Raw genomic sequence first — 21,468 nt, forward strand, 5'->3', positions numbered from 1 at the left:
AGATGTAAACAATGCTTCAGTGAATAATGTGTAGCATGCAAATTATACATTTATCAAGCAAGATGCCCTCGGTTCGAGTTACTTTCAATTAGATTAAGGCCTAAGTTTGCAAAAAATGTTCATTTTGTTTTACGATTACCTTAACTGGATTTAATTTAAAAATTCTAGAATATTATTTTTACAATAATGTATTTTTTTCTGATAGGCACAGTACATCCATCACTTCACAAGTGTACAAGTATTAAAAAAAAAAAAAATCGAGTCTTTTTTTTTTTTGTAAATCCCCATAACACCGCCCTATTTTATACCCAATAGGACCGCTATTTGACATAATTAAATTAAATTAATTTGGAAAAGTGTGGGAATGTGTCCTCTCTGTTGTATATGGCCCACACGGGTATCATGCTTTCAATTTTAATAGTATTTAAAAGCTAAAGTGTAAATATGTAAATACAAATGAAAGTGTAAAGACCAAAGAAAAGCACCATAAATCTGGTTAGTGATTCGCACGTGCATAAAAGTACTAAATAAAATATTTCCTAAATCTACTGACTATACTAAAAAAAATTAATACTTCTAAACATTACAATAGGAAAATAAAATCCAATGAATATGGTCACTCAATCTAGTATGCTCATCCAAGTGCTTAAATTGTAGACATAAAAAAATAATAAAAAAGAAACTAACAAATGCTATGTATATTGGTTATAACTTAAACTTAACAGTTAGAAAATGTAATTCAACATTTAAAATCCTCATTTGCTAGTGTCTAAAACCAACAGCAAGTATCAAAGACTCTAAAAATAATAAAGCTGATCATACTACAATATTTCTCTAATTTGGTCACCGTTAAAATAAAATAAAAAGATACCAAGTCACTTTGCACATGTTTTGCCTACCACACTGCTAATGTTCAAAAAGTCTTTGGCAAAAGACTACACACACAAAAAAAAAAAAAAGACACGCACAAACACAAACTTAAGTCACAAAATTAAACAGCAGAAGTCCACTGATGCTCATAGCAAATTGTGGGGTTAATGCAGCCATTATGTAGGCCTTATTGAAAACGTTTAGAAAATGTAATAATTTATATAAAATGCTGCTTGTTCATTTATAAATTGTTAAAATAGGCTCATTGTTTTTTTATTTTTATTTTTCTGTAAATTTCACAGACAACTGTGGTGCTTGGCAGAAACAATTAGCAGTAATGACTTAAATATAGCTGTAGTTGGTTCACAACTTTGCTGATCCTATGAATGAACTTCTCTGAAATACATACATAATGCAACACAGTAGTTGGTCATTTACATTTCTGGATGTGTATCACTGTAGTTAAAACAGAAATAATAAAAAGCGCACAGCTTTTTTTTTTCTACATATAAAACCGTTCAATTAGAAAATGTAACTAGATACAGTGTAAAATACAATATTTTATATAGTCCTGAAGTGCAACTGCCTAACCTCTAAATTTGAAAAAGGAAAAATAAAAACAAACACAAAAACAGCCTTGAAAGTTTTGACCATTTGGCAAGTAAAATATATAATTAACAAGATTTAAAAAAAAATAATAATAATAAAAAAAAAATTAAGTTTAATGATAGTTCCCCTTTAAAGTACAAACATGGTACCTAACAATATACAAGATTTAATTTTTTTAACAGTAGATGTAAACCGCTACAAAAAGGGAAAAATAAATAAAACTAATAAAGAAAAAAAAAAGCGAACTATAGAAAAAGCACCATTGCATGATTTTAATTCTATTTGAACATTCTTGATTGGTAACATAGCTAAATTTAGGTTTAATTTCCAATATTCAAGCATGCCCAGATTAACTTTTAGGGAGAAAAAAAAAGTTTGCAAAACATCCATTTAAAAAAAAAAAAAAAAAAAACTTAAACTTTAGCTGCTGCAAGGTATAGGCACTTGATTAAAGTGGCCATGTGACCTCATTTCACATCTCCAAAAAGCTTATAAATGTATGATATCATGAGGTTAGGATACAAAAAGGTATTTATGAAAAATATTTTAAAATACAGAAAAAAAATCATAACACAATGACACAAATGTGATATTTTTTTTGTTTATGTAACAAAAAAAAAACCTATTTCCTTCGATAGAATTTTTTTTTTTAATGTTTTAAGTACTGTAAATATGTGCCTTATCCATCTGCTGGTATTAATTATAAATACTATTAGTTTGAACTTACCTGAAAACTGTAAAAATCCTAGGCTACATTGTCCACTACTTGGTATTGTTCATTTAATAAAGTACTAAAATTCAGCATATGAAAACTAACAAAATTTACCACACTAATTATATTTAACAGTAATAAACTGACATGAAATTTCTTTTCAGTTCACAGTACACGAACAAGCTCAATATTATCGCATAATATATAAAATGAAAAAAAAAAAATCTACAAAGCAGCTTAAAGCAATTTATAATAAACTCTAAACAGAATCCCTGGTTAACAAAGTGCTTTTATAAGAATTAAACTTCTTTGAAATAACCTATTAAAAAATAGTGCTAGACTGATTCCAACTCACAAGGTATGTTTAAAATGCATGTTCTCAAGAGGACGTACACTATACATCACCACCAATATTCCCCAACTTAGGGGGGGGGGGGGGTTGTTCCTAAAATTGATAACCGCTATTAACCAAATTTAATAATTGCATTTCTTTTACTTAAATTGCAAGTTTTCCAGAACAGTTTATGTTTAAAAGCTAAAAATATCAAATATCGCAGTACACGTCAGCATACTCAGGCTAAACTATTAATTTCTACCACATTCATGCATAAGTGAGATCAGCTCAAGGATGGGTGTAGGCAAAATTCACACCATACTATTCTTACAAATGATCACATGTGAAAACAGACCACTTCAGCAAGTTTTTTTGAGGTGGATTCTGTTTGGTCCTCAAACAACTAGCATTACAGTTATCTCAAGTAGTGTCACTGCAGACACAATACTTTTACAGAGGTGTCTAGTCAGCTGCCTGTGAAGATCCTTTTAAAAAATAAAAAAAAATGTCCTGTTATGAATCTTGAGAACTGGATTTAATAACGGGCATCCCAACACAGAACTTTTTATTTCTTTCACATTAATACTGGTTGACTAGCTTTCCTTATTGATCCTAGGCACATTAATTCCTGTGCGAACACTCCTTATTGTGTTAATATGAAAGAAGCCGATTAGGTTTTCAAAAATGCATGTTAAGATGCAACAAGGAAACCTAGTTTTTCTTGATAAGTGCTCAGCAGATCAACATAACCAATTTATCTAACACTCCTTGGTGCCCTTCTAAAGGTAGAGACCAGTCTATCACCAATGAAAGATACAATTTTTACCTAAAGTTTCTAATTCATAGAACAAATGTATAAAACGTAATTAAATATTTATCTTCATTACAGGATACAGATGTATTTCTCAATAGGTTGGTAAACCGCTTCTTTGAAAGGCTGATCAACATTTGATTATTTTGGTCTTGCAGTAAGGACATTCAGGTTTGCTAGGAGCAGACTGATTACATAGTACATATCGCTGGCAGGGCTGCAGGACTATACTTCTGTCATTTTCACGGCAATGCATTATTTCTGGGAATGTGGCTGAAATATCAACTGTGAGGAGAAAAATAAAATACACAAATAAGTAAAACACACACATCTGCCTATAGAAAAAAATAAAATACATTAATAAAATAAGCATTCATTCTAAAAAAGAAAATAGCCAGCAAATATTATCTGATGAAAAAAATCCCATATTAAATTTAGTGTTTTCTGATTTGGTAGGTCTGTAGGCTCTCTGGTGTCAGCATGATGAGCACCAGCTGGCCACATGGTTTGCCATAAACCATATGTATTAAAATTAGATTTCTATTTTCCACACAAAATTATACAATGTTTGTACTTTTATACATTTAGGGAGACGTTGCTACATGACTGTGGCCTCACCTCCTCCACTTCTCATAATAGGTCCTTCAACATTTTCAGCTCTAGGTCCATAAGGCCCTTAAAAATCGGGCTGTTGATAAGTACTCGCTTCTCTAAAAAACGAATTTCCTGTGCCTATTCCTGATTTAAAAGAGCTACGGTTCTGGATGGGTCGCTGGTCTTGAAATCTGAATTACGCAATATCATGCGTATGCCATATTTCAGCAGATACAGTTATACAGGCATGTGGGCAGAAGCCCAACAGCAGATCCAGACAGCAAGTATGGCTGTTATGGGGGAAAAGGGTTAGGCAATAGGGGAGGGTAAGTGTTCAGATCCGGGGAGGGGGATCCCAGGTTAGACTGCGGACGGGAAGAGTGGGTTAAGGTTAGTATTATGGGACGGCTTCCCGGCTGCTGGGCTTTTGAACCCAACCCTTTAAATATATAGTACCTTATTCAGGTCCGTTCGCATGGTTGCATGTGTGAGCATGTGGCAAAGGTTTGCGCCTTGCGCATGCGCTGGGTGTGTGCACCCACGGCGGACAAACTGTTCACTGGGTGCATGCACCCATCTTTGCGGTGGTGGGCAGGCCCATTAGCAGATGGGGATGCCCAGCGTTTTATGGGAATTCTCATGCTAATGAGGCCGTGACAGACATGCAGGGGGCGGACAGCTGACATCAATGGATGTCAGCTGTCCACCCACTTTCCCCTGAGCGTACAAGCAAATGTAAGGTTGCTCAGAGCAACCCTACTTACGCGTGCACCTTCCACATGTGGGAGGTCCCAGTGGCATGTGAATGGATGTTTATGTAAAACCTCCATTCGCAGCCATTGCGAATGTACGCTACTTGCGAATGGTGGGCCGGCGTACCACTATTCGCAAGGCGGCTTCTGGTTCACCCGCAAGCATGCGAATTCGCATCCGAGCAGATGAACCAAAATAACCTCCATAGTCCATAGAGCAGAGGTTCCCAAACACATTTCTCAAGGAACCCCAATGGTCCAGATTGTAAGTATACTCATGCTTGGCCACAGGTGACTTAATCAGTACCTCAATCAATTTGATTTAACCATCTGTGCTGAGCCATGAATATACTTTAAACCAGAGGTTCCCAAACTTTTTGAATCACGGCACCCTAAAGTATCAGAATATTTTTCATGGCACCCCTAGGCCAATAGTTGGTTACTAATTTCAGGAAAAATATTTAAAAAGTTGCGATTTAAATGTTTTCCTTAGGTCCACTTATGTGGTGAGAAACATGATTCACTTCTGTTTACCCACATATTCTTAATTGGAAGCCACAAGCACTGATTTTGCCTATTTCACTGGCCATAAATAACTTGAATTGATTCTGGACCACCAACCTGAGGCACCCCTGCAAGTGCTCCAAGGCACCCCAGGGAGCCTAGGGCACAGTTTGGGAACCACTGCTTTAAACCATGCTTAAAACCTCTGATAAAAAAGTCTATCTAAAAAAAAAAAAAAAGTGTTTCGGTAAGATTAAGCATTAGCCAGAAAATAATCATTAATGAACAACGCCAGGGCAAATCACGCTAGGGCATATATAACCCTCTAGGGCATAAGTGACGCCGTCTGCTGAAACAGGTGATGAGGACTATGTAGCGCGTGAACTCACTCTGCAAACTCACTTTGGTTTACTAAGAAGCAATTTACTGAATTAAGTGGCTGTAAATGACATTTATATGCAGAGTTAAACTGCACACAGACCTAAGGCTGCAACAACCTGCACTGAAAACAGGTTGTTCCCGGAGCAAAGATGGAAGCTTCAAAACATAGGAATGAACTGAAGCTAGTCAATGACCGCAGTAGAACTCTTACCCTGTCGATTGTTTCTAAGTCAGAACAAAGCTGGCTTTTTAAAGAATGTAGCTTTGGTAAAGGAAGCTTTTCTATGTCACCGTATTTTCTCAATAGGGAGAACGGTGAAGATACTCGTAGATTATCATATTCTTCTTGCAGCTTCTTCAGTTTGCCTTCCACGGCTTCCTTCTGTAAAAGTGCTAGCTGTCTGTCTGCATCGGCTGCCTTGGCACGCTCCTTGGCCTCTTGAGCTTCTGATTGCCATGCGTCACATGCCTTGGGAATAGAATACAAGAGGTATATAGTCAATGTACAGGGGACAAAACTTATAGAACAGTGATACATGCAAACTTTCAACCAAGTATATAAACTGTATTTGCAGACAGATCACATGCAGCACATCCAATGGAATAATTACTCGCTATACAAGGTGTACAATATAGTGCTTTGAACCGCATCAGTACAATCTTCTGCACAATTTATCACATACTATGTACACAGCCACACCCAGAAATGAATTATGGACACATGAAATATCTTGCCTGTTTTACTTGCTGCCAGGAGTCTTCCCATCGTTTTATTTTTCGCTTGGCATCATCGAGTTCCCTCCTAATGCGGGACAGCTCATTCCCATTTGAACTTGTACTGGTGGAACTGATCGTACCACTGCTAAACACCGGAGAAGGACTGGGAGAGAAACTCCCACTGACAAAGTCCCAAATACTGCCCGTCACCCCATTCAAACCTATGGGAGACAAGGAAATTGTTAGAACCCTATAGATTTTAAACAGTATATAAATATATCCCCTGGGTGAGTTTATAAACATTGCAGGATGGGTATAGAACTGGGGTAGCCAACCCTAGTCCTCGAGAGCTACCAACAGTGCATGTTTTGCAGGTCTCCTCACAGAATCACAAGTGAGCTAATTAGCTCCATCTGTGTATCTTTTAACATGTGTCAGTGATTAATGAGTGCAGCTGTGCAGCAGCTAGGTTGTCTGGAAAATGTGAACTGTTGGTAGCTCTCGAGGGCTAGGGTTGGCTACCACTGGTATAGAACATAGTCTATACAAGTACTATTTTTTCTAATTGCGGATTTAAATGTTCAAATATCCTCTGTAAAGCGCTGCTGAAAGTGTGTGCGCACTATATAAATAACTTGTAATAAATATATTTCTCACAAGCAATATAATATAAAAAAAAAAAAAAAACAGAATGGCTCAAACTTAACTAGAGAAACCATTCCCAACACCAGCTGACCATCAAAAGTACGGAGTAACTAGGTGCCCATACACGGTCCGATGCAGCGGGTCTGTTTTGTACTTTGAGTTGTGCGCTCCCGCGGCATCTCATCGTACAGTACAAAAAGTATGTGCTGCACATACTTTTTGTACATGCTTTTCATCGCACAAGGCATGCAATGCGATGCGTGCTATTTAAGTACAAAACGGATCCGATAAACAGACCGTGTGTGGGCACCTTATTTCATCAACATGACTGCAACAGTGTTCACAAATATGCCATATAGTGCGTTTTTTTATCTGCCTTTGAAGAGCAGGGACTCGCAAGTGTGCAAGTACTGGGATGTGCTCTGCCCAGACCAGTGTTCATGCCCTTTCTAGCAAGCTCCATGGAGGGATCACTGAAGCCGGCTCAATGGTGATGCAGTGGCGGAGAATATTTTATAGGCTTACAGGGTGCCAGGGCAGAGTCAGTGTTGCGAGTGCGAGGATGCTGCCGGGGAGAACACTGCCAGGAGTGGGCACTGCCGGGAGAATGGACACTTAGCCACGTACTGCCTAATCTTGACCGGCGCACTGCAGTGGCATAACCAAGCCCTGGAACTTTTGGTACTTGTGTATTATCACGGCGCCCCCGATATTAAGTCGCATGACTTTTAATCGCATCGCATGCCATACACCAGATGCACACCGATGAGATTTTAAATTGTATAAGCACCCTAATGGGTGCTTATAAGCACCCTAATGGGTGCTTACAATGTTAAATGCACCCACGCCACCCCCAGTATGAACGCCGAAGCGTGGCGAGCCCGCGAGGTGCAGCGGTACGCGTCCTCCGACCTTTTCATACCCCCACTATCCACGTCGGCGTGGAGTTGATTTAATATAGTGTGGTGAGCGCAGCGAGCCACCAAGCCCAAAGCGTGGCAAACGGCCGCGTATTACTTTACATGTATTCCGCGTCCGCTCGCCACACTATATAAAATCAACTCCACGCCAACGTGATAGTGGGGGTATGAAAAGGTCGGAGGATGCATACTGCCGCCGCTCGCCACGCTTCGGGTTCACGTTCATAGTGGGGGTGCATTTAACATTGTAAGACCCGATTAGGGTGCTTATACAATTTAAAATCGCATCGCATTGTATGGCATTGTATGCCATATACAATGCTATACAATTTTAACATTGTATAACATTGGGGGAAATCTCGTCGCATGCCTTATGGTCTGCGATGCGATGGGCGCCGTGATAGTACACAAGTACCGATCTTTTTGACCACCGGGTATGTGCTGTGCACTGTGATGGGAGTAAGGCGGCTCTCATATGTTCAGCCACGAAGAAGGGGAGGGAAGAGGTGGCTGTGCTCTTATGTGGCATGCTGGGGGGTAAGGGGAGAGAAGCCAGCTGGTGCAGGTATCATGGTGCTGCTGGGGTGGAGCGGGTGAGGCTTTAGTGTCTCTAACTGTGCCATGTGGCGAGGGACAGAAGAATAGGAGGCAGCTGCTGTATAATGTGACATGCTGGGGGGGAGAGAGGAGGCTCAGGATATCACGCAAGGTTAGGGAGGGAAGGCTGCTGTATGTTCCAATTATGCTGTGAGGAGGGAGAAGAAGGAGGCTGCTGCTGTATGTTCCAAAGCTGGGGGGGGAGGGGAGAGGAGGCTCAGGGTATAATGTGCAATGCAGGGGGGAGGTGGATGCTGTATGCTTGCTGGGGGTGTGGTATGGGACTCCGACATTCGGAATCCCGACAGTCATTATCCCGACATCGGGACCCCGACTGCCCAGAGTCAGACAGCATGGCGAGCGCAAAAAAGCCCCTTGCGGGCTCGCCACGCTGCGGGCACGGCGAGCCACCTCTTCTATTCTCCCTTTATGGGGTTCGTGGACCCCCATCAGGGAAAATAGCGGGTGGCCGTCGGGCACCCGTCTGTCGGCATTTTGACAGTTGGGATCTCGACGTCGGGTAAATGACAGTCAGGATCCCATCTGGCACCCGCATGCTGGGGGGCTAGGGGTGAAGAGGCTCAGGGTATGTGCCATGTGTAGAGACTTGGTAGGCTGCTGTATAATGTGCCCTGCTAGGGTTGGAGAGGAGACTGCCTGGGTGTGTGCCATGTTGGGTGTGGGTGAAAGGAAGCTGGTATATGCGACATTTGCTGGGGGATGGGAAAGGAGGCTGGCCATGTAGAATGTGCAATGTTAGGGAAGGAGGCTGGGTATAAATGATATGCACAATGTTGGATATAAAGTGCAATGCTGGGGGTTGGGGAAGGAGGCTAGGTATTTATTCAGATGGCTGGTGGTGAAAGGCTTAGTATGACATGATGTGCCATTGCTGGGGGTTGGGGAAGGAGGCTAGGTATTTATTCCAATGGCTGGTGGTGAAAGGCTTAGTATGACATGATGTGCCATTGCTGGGGGTTGGGGAAGGAGGCTGGGTTACAGGGCATTAATTTAAGTTACATGTTGTAATTTATTGTAATAAAGCCAACTGCTTTACAGAATTGTTTACCGTTCTTTTCTTATGTCTGTTTAAGTTGTTAGATTAATAAGAACCTTCATTCTCGGGACCCAGAAAACAAATCAGGTAGGACCCCAATTTTTGTAAGAGAGGTTTCCCAGGGACCCACTACTTTTGGGCTAGCTGTGATCACTGCTGCAGTGTGCAACCGTTTTACCCACCAATGACCGGATTATACCCACAATTCCTGGCACAGATCACACCCATAATGTCTGGCACATATTAACAAAACTGCCAGCCCCAATAGGGTTTCTCATTAATGTGTCTGGGGCCCCTTAGGGTGGATAAAGTAAGTGGCAAAAGCAACATACATTTTCCATAGAGAGTTCCATTCTGCTGGCCGCAGCTAGCCACAGGCCTTAATTGTCTGGGGAACTGGAAACTATATATAAATAGATGCTCTGCAGAAACCATACCAGCAATTCTCCAAGAAGACTGACAAATCCCTAATCTAAACTACAACAAGACCTTGTTCAACAAATGCCAGGGTGCATTCTTTTGTAGTCGTCATAAAAATCTAAACTTGTTCCGGCGTTGGGGTAATATAAAACACATTGTATCATGTTTACTGAAACGGTTTCCATACATCCTGTATTCCTTCTACTAGATCATACCTAAAGAGTTGTGTGAAGACGTTGAAGTGCCTAAGGTGTTGTGCTCTGACTTCAGGGTCTGTGCCTGCTGGTGGCGTGGAGCCATACTGGAGGCAAGATAAGACTGCGACAGAGACTGAGAGAGGGAACTTAGAGGGGAGGTTGAGAGAGAAGATGACGAATGGAGAGACGAGGAACGGGCAAGAGAGCCTGGAATATTTACTGGTGCCGAACTTCCCAGTAACCTCTGACCTGCAGGAAGAAAAAAAAAGGAAGAAAATAAAAACATTAAAACTGAATAAAACAGTAACTGAAAGTACTTTCATATATTACTGTTTTAATGTGACATAGTTTAAATTGGTAAGATTAGTGTCAGAATATGTAGTTAGTGCACAGTGATCATAGGAGAGCAATTATAATGAAACCATTACAACCCAACGCATCTATGCCACAAAATGAAAATATGGGGAACAGCCCCATGTGCAAGGGACAATTTGTATAAATGAAGACGTAGGCCGAGCCACCATTTAAGGTAGTTTTAATTAGCGGTGTGCTGATGTGCAAAGTTTATTCCTGGATCTGGCTGAGATATGGCCACTAGTGCCCGCTTGTCACAGTGAGTCGCACCATCATCTCTGCTACACAGCACACCAGCTAATGTATTCTCAATGTTGCGGGTTCAACTATGATATATGAGAGAGTGCACGTCACACCTGCGACATGGTGGAGCTCTGATGAGAGATTCTATATCTGTATATGATCTCCAATGGGCATTTCAGCTGGGTTTTCCATGTTGTAAACTCTACTAAAAGCATTGCATAAAGGTTTGGCTTACCCGGGCAGAACTACAGTACTACTTCTTCACACAGTCCTGGCTCAATGTGAAAAGGTTTACCAGGACGCACAAAAAAGACGCCTGTCATTGGTAAACTCGCTTGGGACTAGGCGCGACTAGAAAGGCAGTTTAACCTGACCGCAGAGGTCACATCTATAGGCAACTTAAAAATCAAGATCCAAACCCATGTTCAGTGTTCCAGGTATGAAAGGGATGGCAGAATACAGTTTTTGTTATATGAGACGAGCAAGGGGAAGCGAGGGAGAGAAAGAAAAGCAGGGTGGTCTTGCAGACTCTCCGGGAAGCCACTGTGTCTAAACATATCTGCTTTATGGGCAAAGTTCTCATAGGCCCTTATTCTGAATCGGACGGTACGGCCCGCGTGCGGCCGTACCGCCGATGTTTTTAGTCTGCACATGCGCAGAGGTCAATCTGCGCATGTGCAGCCCCATTCGCCGCAGACGTATTTCGTCCGCCGCAAAGGGGGCGTATAGGGGCGTGAGGGGCTTCATACCCTCATTTCCCTATGTATACGCCCCGCGTTTCATGGGCGTTCCCATGCAAACGCGGGGCGTATGCATGCTAATCAGGGTATGACGCCACTGATGGGGGCGGAAAGCTGACGTCGCCGGATGTCAGCTCTCAGCCCCCATACAAGCTATCACACGGACGATTGTCCGTGTGGTCTCAGCTTGCGGGAGCTGCTGTGGCGTGCGGCCCTGCCTTCGATGGTCGACGACCATCGAATGCAGGGGGCAGCTCCCACCATGGTGGAGGCGTACGCCCCACCATTTTTATGCGGATCGCCAGCCGTCCGTGTACGGACGGCCGTGGCGATCCGTCTCGTGGGCGGGGATTGGTTTGTGCGGCCGGAGCACCGTGTGCGGCTCCGGCCGCACCAACCAGAATAAGGGCCATGGTTCCACATGGGTACAAACAGAACCCAATGAAACGGAAAGGAGGATGTGAATAATCAGTGACCACTACTGTGACAGTAGTTTGACTTATGAATCGGAAAACACAGAACTATACAAAAATACTTAACAGTACAAATATATGGCACATACTGCAATAAGTATAAGACGTAACCTTACTTGATAACCCCAGGTCACTGTTCTCAGTGTCGTCTAATTCTTTGTCTAGAGATGCAACATTTATATTGCTAAAATGAAGATCTAGGGCAGAACCTGTTAAATAAAATATCACGTTAGCAGACATTGCAAACTGATCATGTCTATGGCTGACAGCACGTAAACTTCAAACATATCTCTGACTGAATATTATGTTATTACCATTAAGGGGGGTATTCAATCTGTGGGCTATTTCCGTTGGTGGAAAGAACGGCACTCGCCAATTCAATTCTGCCCTTTCTGACGGCATCGAAGGCTTTCAGATTTGCCTTTTTTCTAATGTCGAATCTGAATTGTCGGAAATGGCAGATAATTGCGACAAAATGCGGCAGTTATGACCCTCGGAACTTTGAACACCGACGAAGTTTCAGTCGGATTAGATGGAAAACCGATGTGACAGTTGGAGTCGAGATTGAATACCCCCCTTAGTCTAAAAAGTGAAAGAAAAAAAAAGAAAGTACAAAAGAAGATTGAATGAACTATGAGGGGGACTGATATTACAGCTGGGTACAAATCCATAGTATAAATTGCCCACATCATCCAGTGTGGATGAGCTAATGTGCACCCTTAATTCAGACCTGATTTCACAGCTGCGAATGTAGCGGCCAGCGATCAGGTAGACATCACTCCGCTATAGTGAAATCCCGCCTTGTGAATGGATGTGTATGCCTAGCGAAGACTTCACAGCTGAGAGAAAAAGACAAAATTCTTTGTGTGGTGGGGTTTTTTTTTTTTTAGGGAGCGCTCCCCACTTGACGAGAACTCCCTAAAAAAACCTCCCACCACTGTGTCTCCCAGGTCCGGGCAGCGCCGCTGAGCATTAAATCAGCCGCTGCACGGCCCTGCCCTCAGCAACCCGGCTGTGTGCCGCATGATGTTAGCAAGGTCATGCCGCACACAGTCGGGGGAACGAGGCGGGGCTGGGCTCAGCACTAAGCAGCGCAGACCGTGGCAATCCTGAGACTTTTCCAGGTTTGCCAGTCTGGGCACTGGAGCATAGCCCGGAAAATTCTCGGGAGTACCACTGAAGGGGTTAATGGTTCACCATCTTTTTCGTAGGCCTGGTGCTGATGTCACACACCCTCCCCTAAAACGCTTGGACACGCCTACGTTTGGGATACGGTCATTAGGTCGACACCACTAGGTCGACAGTCAAAAGATCGACATGGGGGTTTTCACTGTTTTTTGAGCCGACATGTGCCGACAGGCGTTATTTCATGCCCTACCATCCACTAGGGCAGGCTTTCCCAACCACGGTCCTCAAGGCACACCGACAGTGCAGGTTTTGTAGATATCCAGGCTTGAGCACAGGTGACTTAATTAGTATCTGAGGGATTCTGATTAAACCATCTATGCTGAAGCCTGGATATCGCTAAAACCTGCACTGTTGGTGTGCCTTGAGGACCGTGGTTGGGAATGCCTGCACTAGGGTGTAGTGGGAGAATAAAATAGTGTGCCGAGCGCGCCCAGGCACTGTGCCCAAGCATAGTGAGCGAATCGAGCCTTGCAAGGGGATGTGGTGCACTTCAAACTGTGTCCATGTCAACTTTCGGGTAAAAAAAAACAGTGAAAAACCCCATGTCGACCTTTTGACTGTCGACCTAGCCCATGTCGACCTGATGTTTGTGTCGACCTTATGTCATGTCGACCTAGACCATGTCGACCCAATGCTTGTCGTCCTAGTTGTTGTAGACCAAAACGATCACAAACCCCTACGTTTTCCCAGACAATCCCAGCAGTTTTCCTTGCATGCCTGGTGTTTTTCTGGGTGCCAGTCGGGATCCCGACAGTCATTTACCCGACGTCGGGATCCCGACTGTCAAAACACCGGTAGACAGGTGCCCGACGGCCACCCGCTATTTTCCCTCATGGGGGTCCACGACCCCCATAGAGGGAGAATAGAATAGGTGGCTCACGTAGCGAGCCACCGTGCCCGCAGCGTAGCGAGTGCAGCGAGCCCGAAAGGGGCTTTGTTACGCTCACCATGCTGTCTGAGTCCGTGCAGTCAGGATCCTGACGTAAGGCTAATGACTGTCGGGATCCCGACTGTCGGAACCCTATACCATACACCCGTTTTTCTTTGCCCTCCACTGAAATGTCAGGTTACCACCCCCAGACGCATACTTCCTGTCAATCACTGTGCGAAAGGTTTGCAAATAGAAAAAGTAGCAGGACGTTGTGCATCGTGGCCCATATGCATGCACAGTTCAACGATAATCGGCCGCTTTGCGAATTCGCAGCTGTGCGGTCAGGTCTGAATCAAGTCCATTGTGCGTGTATACACTACATAATGGATACCTGACATATCATTTTAGGATTGGTCGTTTGTAAAATTGCACATTGTGTACGCACTATGGGACTAATTCAGCATGGATCGCTATTTAGAGAAAATGCAGTTGACGGTTGTGCTTGCCACTGCCCTCACATAAATCAAAAGGCATATTGAAATGCAATATGGACTTCAGGTTGTTTTAAAGGGCCCCACAGTGAAACGAAGGACAGGACTATTGGGGCCTACACACATAGCGATTTAGCAACATTTTCTAAGCTAATCTCACTAGATCATTTAGAAAATGCCCATATATCACTCCAGGTGTAGGGGCCATAGCGATAGCGATGCGTGGCCCCGTGCATCGCTACCGCCCGGCAATTAATATCCAGCATGCTGGATATTAATCTGACAGGGCCAGTGTTCTCACCAGACATCGCTGTGCACTGAGCGATCTTGCTGAGCGTTCTGAGCGATCTAGCAAATCTCTACATGTGTAGGCCCCTTGCAGCAGTAAGCACAAGAGATACAACAATAAGCAGTAGAGTAGAGGGGTACATTGTTGTGATAAGACGTTTTCATCAGAAGGGTACCCACTGTCACTAAGCATGCCTTACACCAGGGGTGGTCAAACCGGTCCTCGAGATCTACCAACGGTCCACGTTTTCCTGATCACCTATCCAATGCACAGATGTAGTCATTACCAACTGTCACATTTTCAAACCTGCTGCATTCATTCCTACTATAGATCGACAGGTGGCCTGATATACATGAACTGTTGGTACATCGAGGACAGGTTCGGCCACCCCTGCCTTACATATGGTTTAGCTATTTAACCACCTTTATGTACACTAGACATAATGCATTCTAGTCACAGGGTTAATACACCGGTCATATGCTGGGCTTCCAAATCTGTTACAGTTCTCACAAGAAGCAAAATGACTATAGATGCCATGACAGAGTATGCACCTGAACAGCTCATTAATGTAAATGACAGAATACTGGAGAACAGAAGCGATGCAACAAAAAAAACTTGCATATTTAATCTACACCTCTGTATGCTACATTCCCTTAAATCACATGGTGCAAGTTGTACCTGTGTAGTGATCAGTGAAAGTTTGATGCATTGCTGAGCAATATACAGCCTATGCCTACTGATAATCTGTGAATAAAGTGGTCCCGTAATGAATAATACATGACCGTGCGGGACCACAGCTGTGGTAGACGGAAAGCCATGGTGTTGTGTATTGTAGTGAGAAGCAGAAGGAATGAAGACGTAGTTATGCTTACCAGTTGTGTAAGTGCTGACTCACTGCCTGCAATGCCCTGCTCTGCTCACACATAAACACACACGGTACCCAGGCAGCTAATCACAGCAGCTTCCCGGTCATGTGACCACAGTCACATCAGGAGCCTGTCACAGGTTCCCAGGGACAAAGGAGGACTCACAAACTACTGCTGCTAATTCCCATACCTTGTACACTGCCTGGAACGCTCAGGGTTACATTAACTGCTTAGTGCTACGGCTTGTCCTTGGGCACATTTACAGATGGAAATAGAAGAAATAGCTAAACAAAGAAAAAATCTCACCTGTTAAAGCTCCGCTAAATAAAGACTTTAACATATTTGCTTCAAAATTATCTGTATTTAACCCTTTGAGTGTCAAGTGAATTTATCAAAATAGGCGTGAAAATTGCCACGCAAACTATTTTATTCCTCATGACAAGGTTTACCTTATATAGTCTTTTTATTTTATTTTTACACATTTTTTATTTGAATTTACAAAACAAATGTGAGCAACACTGTCATTTTAAACCGATATTTTAAAACATATCTCACTCAAAAGGGTTAATATGGATAACTAATGTGTGGACTACAAAAATATATCACATTTACAAGCGTGATTGGCTGATGTTCATATGCCTGGTACACACCAGAACGATCCTGATTGTTAGTAGATCGTTGGCAGATTGTGCGATGGTCGCACGATCTGTTGGAGCATCGATCCATCCAATCCGATCCGAGTCTGTATCTAGTTGAATGGGTCTTTTACAGATCCTATCTGAACGACCAAACGACAGCGGGGACGCGCATCGGATTGGAATCGGATCTACCAAATTAAAAGGGAGCGGGGCTGGCAATGTGATTTGCCACTCCATGTGAAATGTTGCTGAAGTGTTGTACAGTGCGTTTAAACGTGTAACACTTACACACCAGTGTGTGTAAATGTGCCCATACACTGTGCGATAGCACCGTGCGATGCGATGCGCACACTCCCGCGGGCATCGCATCACACAGTACAAAAAGTATGTGCTGCACATACTTTTTGTACCGCCCGAGGATCGCACTGCATGCAAATCTCATGTGTTGCGATGTGATCCAGCCCATGACGGGTGCAATCATCGCACCGTGTATGGGCACCTTAAGCCCAGCACGTACAACTGGCATTATGGGTCCAGCAGTGGCAATCTCATTTCTGCAACAGGACATAGATGGGAATTTTAGGGAATTACTTCTTGACAAAGTGTTTGACTTGCAATCTTCCCACGAGTAGTTATCCCAGACACCTAAACCGGAATCTGTGGATTACCGCATGAGAAAACACGCCGCTAATCACATAGTGCCGGATGGTAAATCGCGTAAGTTGCAACCACGCAGTAAGCCCATGACCCAATTGAATTCCCTCTTTAGGTTCTTTAACTTTAAGACAATGGCCCTTATTCAGATCGGCACGGTACGGCCCGCGTGCGGCCGTACCGCCGATGTTTGTGGTCTGCACATGCGCAGAGGTCATTCTGCGCATGTGCAGCCCCCTTCGCCGCAGACGGATTTCGTCCGCCGCAAAGGGGGCGTATAGGGGCGTGAGGGGCTTCAGCCCCTCATTTCCCTATGTGTACGCCCCGCGTTTCATGGGCGTTCCCATGAAAACGCGGGGCGTATGCATGGTAATGAGGGCATGACGCCCTCATTACCATGACATGGGGGCGGAAAGCTGACGTCGCCGGATGTCAGCTTTCAGCCCCCTTACAAGCTCCCACACGGACGATTGTCCGTGTGGTCTGAGCTTGCGGGAGCTGCCGCGGCGTGCGGGCCTGCCTTCGATGGTCGTCGACCATCGAAGGCAGGGGGCAGCTCCCACCATGGTGGAGGCGTATTTTTGTGCGGATCGCCAGCCGTCCGTGTACGGACGGCCGTGGCGATCCGTCCGGTGGGCGGCCCTTGGTTTGTGCGGTCGGAGCCCCGTGTGCGGCTCTGACCGCACCAACCAGAATAAGGGCCAATGTGAAATATATTCTACTTAAGACAACAGAATGCTAGCATGTTAAGTCATACCCCCACTACTATAAACCTGCACCGTTACACACAGTCACAGACACATTCACAGACACCCCACAAGGCTACTTGACTTCTATTGAATAGGTTGGCATATAATACATGTTTCTTGTGAATCTAGAGAAAATAATGCTATGAAACATAAAAAAAATAACAAATAAATTATGTCCAGTAATAACCCTTTCACATTGCACCTCTGAACTGGGTTATTGCCAGGCTGGTGACATATGGACTCTGGTCAAGGTGCGGTACAAACGCACCACAGCTTAAATCCCCGATCAACCAACCCAGCAATTCACCCGGGTTATAAGAAGAGTTAGAACTAGCCAGCTTGTCGGTGCTTTCGCACTACCTCTCCCTACTTCACCCCAGTAGTCGGGACTGGGGCGGCACTGGGAGAGGACCAAGGACCCACAAGCGTCCCAGGTCCAACCCTGGTAAAGACCCAGATTGAAATACCCGGACGCTGGACCCGGGACAATCTTTCTGGACCCTTTCACACTGACCAATTTCCCAGGTTGTTAAGCGTTCATGTGCAATAACCCGGGAAATAATTGTCAGTGTGAAAGGGGTATCAGTGGTGTAACACTGTAAAAGCAGGGTCGCACCCGGGATTTGAAAATGGGTCTGTCCTGGCATTTGTGAGCCGCAGCTCCCCACATCAGATGGGGTGGAGTGTAACGGCAGCGTGTCATCAGGGGTGGGGGAGGAGGCAGCACTTGGAACAGGGTCAAGCACAGCAACCTGTGATTAACCCCTCTTTTAACCCGGGTCAGATTTCCAGGTCGTATCATATGGAAGAGGAGTGTAGTTGTGGAAGTGGCAATGTGTCTGGAGTGAGCTGCTTGTGTAGAATTAGATCCCAGCGTCTTTTGCTGTCAGTTTATGTTTTCTGACGTGTTGTTTTGCAAAAGAACCAACTTAGGAAGCCACAGTGTAACAAAGACTTATGAATACATGATTATGGAGTCACTAATTGAAGGACACTATATATAGTGCATACACACGCCTAAAAAAGGACATAATCAAAATAAATTAACAAATGGCATTAACATCATATTTATACATTATTTTACACTGCTCAAATAACCTTACTGGAACTAGTAGAAGGAAACCAAAATCATGTGGCAGACATTTACACAAGTACAGGAAGTGCGATGCACGTGTGGGCATAATCAGTGGCGTCACAAGGAGGGTGCGGTCCACAGTGACAGGAGCGGGTGCTGCACTGTAACATTGCATGCAGCACCCTGCTCAGAAGCCGTCACTGAAGACAAGGCAGTCTCTGGAGGGCCGCCCGCAACTCACAGTCCCCCGGAGCAAATGAAATGGGGGTCGGGAGGCCAGGGAGATGCGGGCTGACACACACACACAGGTGTCCAAGGGGTGAGTGACGCCACTGGGCATAATGCCACTCTTTTGGCAGCCTGAAGTAAATGTCAATAGTTTTAAACGTTTTTCTTTTTATAGAATAATTTCTGAATATACAGTACGGTGCAGAAGCTCTATGCAGGTGCCAAAAAAATGCTGCGTTTAATAGTTTCTTTTTGTAACAATTAACAAAATGCAAAGGGAAAGAACATAAGAGATCAAAATTAAATCAATATATGGTGTGACCGCCCTTTGCCTGCAAAATGCCTCACTTGTATTACTAACGGTCTATCTGCCGCCTCTTCTTGAATGTCCCAGCACTTTCTTAAACTTGACATGTCTAAAGATGCATACACACCGAGAGATTTTCACCCATCCAAGCGATTTTCGTGGGGGTGGACGGCATTCCATAGCAGAAAGCTATGGAAAGCCGCCCACCCTACCGCTCATCTGCCGGTAATACTAGCAGATGAGCGTTGGCGGCTGGCAATGATGCGGGAGTGCACATCAGCGCTCATCGCTGGGCCATACACTACAGGCGCCACCTCTCCTGCCAGGTGGTTACTTCCTCCCATTACTGCCTCCAAGATTGTGGCCATTGTGCTCATCTCTAGATTTCTCTACCCTACCCTAGCAGACTCTCCAGACTCCTACATAACTTTAAACAGGCTCTCAAGACCCACTTATCCATTAAACCCTGCCATCTCTTATCATAACCTTCTGTTTATGCACACTTCTACCCATTCTGTGTCACTCCTGTCTTTCTGCCACCCTCCTCCCACTTTTAGAATGTAAGTTCTCACAAGCAGGGCCCTCTCTCCACACATATATTATACACACACACACACACACACACACACAATCAAATCTATCTACATAGCAGATATAGAGAATGAACTGCAGCGCTTGAGGACTTATTCAAAAAGTGTGTATTAAGGTATAGAAGATATGGTAACCAATGTTTCAGGACTGGCACACCCCTTTGTTAAGGTGACAAAGGGGCTTGCCGCCTCTTCTATGCTGTATTACACACTTTTTGTCCTTTGAGTGCCGCCGTTTGTTCTCTATATCTGGTAAACATCTATTCCGGAAGGCACCGGGGCCTCTATATCATCTAGAAGAATGCCAGGCCGCAAACCAATTATATATCTCTGCCCCCTAGGTAACTGCTTCAGTGTCCTGTCTTCTAATGCAACTATCCTTATTTACCATGTACTTACCATAAATTGGTTAATCATACACCTGATCTAGTGTTCATTCTAGCACCCGCTATCTTTAAAGACCCATGCAGTTCCTCTTCCCTGCCTGGGTGTTGCTGTCTGCTGTGGTGTTTCTAGCACAGGTCTAGTTTGCATATCAGTGCTGATATACAGACCACACTGTGCTAGAAGCACTACAGAAGACAGCGACACCCCAGGCAGGGAAGAGGAACTGCATGGATTTTCAAAGATAGCGTGTGCTAGAATGAACACTACTGACCTATAATGCTACAAAATCCCTGCCTTTCTGTAAGTGTACTTATAATATTTATTATGATTGTTTATTTCTATGACACCACAAGGGTTCTGCGGCGCCTAACAATACATAAATGAGCAAAAAAATTATAATTAAATAACAAATTTCATTACAATACCTCCCAACATGACCCTCTCCAGGAGGGACACTTTGCTCTGTTTCTGGACTTCTCTCTTAATGTATGATTGCTGTCAACTGTGTGGAAACACCATTCATACCCATTTACCTGTTTAAAACAGGTGACAGCAATCATACATTAAGAGGGAAGTCCAGAAACAGAGCAAAGTGTCCCTCCTGGAGAGACTCATGTTGGGAGGTATGCCTTGTAATGAAATTTGTTATTTAATAATTATTTTTTTGCTCATTTATGTATTGTTGTTAGGCGCCGCAGAACCCCTGTGGTGCCATAGAAATAAACAATCATAATAAATATTATATGTACACTTGCAGAAAGGCAGGGATTTTGTAGCATTATAGGTCAGTAGTGTTCATTCTAGCACCCGCTATCTTTGAAAACCCATGCAGTTCCTCTTTCCTGCCTGGGGTGTCGCTCGCTGTCTTCTGTAGTGCTTCTAGCACAGTGTGGTCTGTATATCAGCACTGATATGCAAACTAGACCTGTGCTAGAAACACCACAGCAGACAGCGACACCCCAGGCAGGGAAGAGGAACTGCATGGGTTTTCAAAGATAGCAGGTGCTAGAATGATCACTAGATCAGGTGTATGATTAACCAGTCATATCAAACAGGTTACAATGATCATTTTCATATAGAAGTTGAAACACAGTCATTAACTGAACTGAAACAGCTGTGTAGGAGGCTTAAAGGTGCCCATACGCGTACCAATTACCCGGTACTTTTTGAGCTAAAATAGCATCGTTGTGCATGCAATGCTATTT

The 21,468-nt window shown here is 43.9% G+C and overlaps 1 protein-coding gene across 1 annotated transcript in view; it reads right to left on the reverse strand.

Annotated features, from left to right (window-relative positions):
* Positions 1-1,736: 1,736 nt before the first annotated feature.
* Positions 1,737-21,468, reverse strand: part of UNKL (unk like zinc finger) — a 57,743-nt gene continuing 38,011 nt past the window's right edge. Inside the window, 6 exon segments of the mRNA XM_083153103.1 lie at positions 1,737-3,594; positions 3,597-3,621; positions 5,779-6,036; positions 6,303-6,505; positions 10,139-10,369; positions 12,047-12,139. Coding sequence (XP_083009229.1) covers positions 3,467-3,594; positions 3,597-3,621; positions 5,779-6,036; positions 6,303-6,505; positions 10,139-10,369; positions 12,047-12,139 — 938 coding nt within the window. The 3' untranslated portion in view covers positions 1,737-3,466.

The sequence above is a fragment of the Crinia signifera genome, chromosome 7 (assembly GCF_055691185.1).
Source record: "Crinia signifera chromosome 7, ASM5569118v1, whole genome shotgun sequence".
Classification (NCBI taxonomy): domain Eukaryota; kingdom Metazoa; phylum Chordata; class Amphibia; order Anura; family Myobatrachidae; genus Crinia; species Crinia signifera.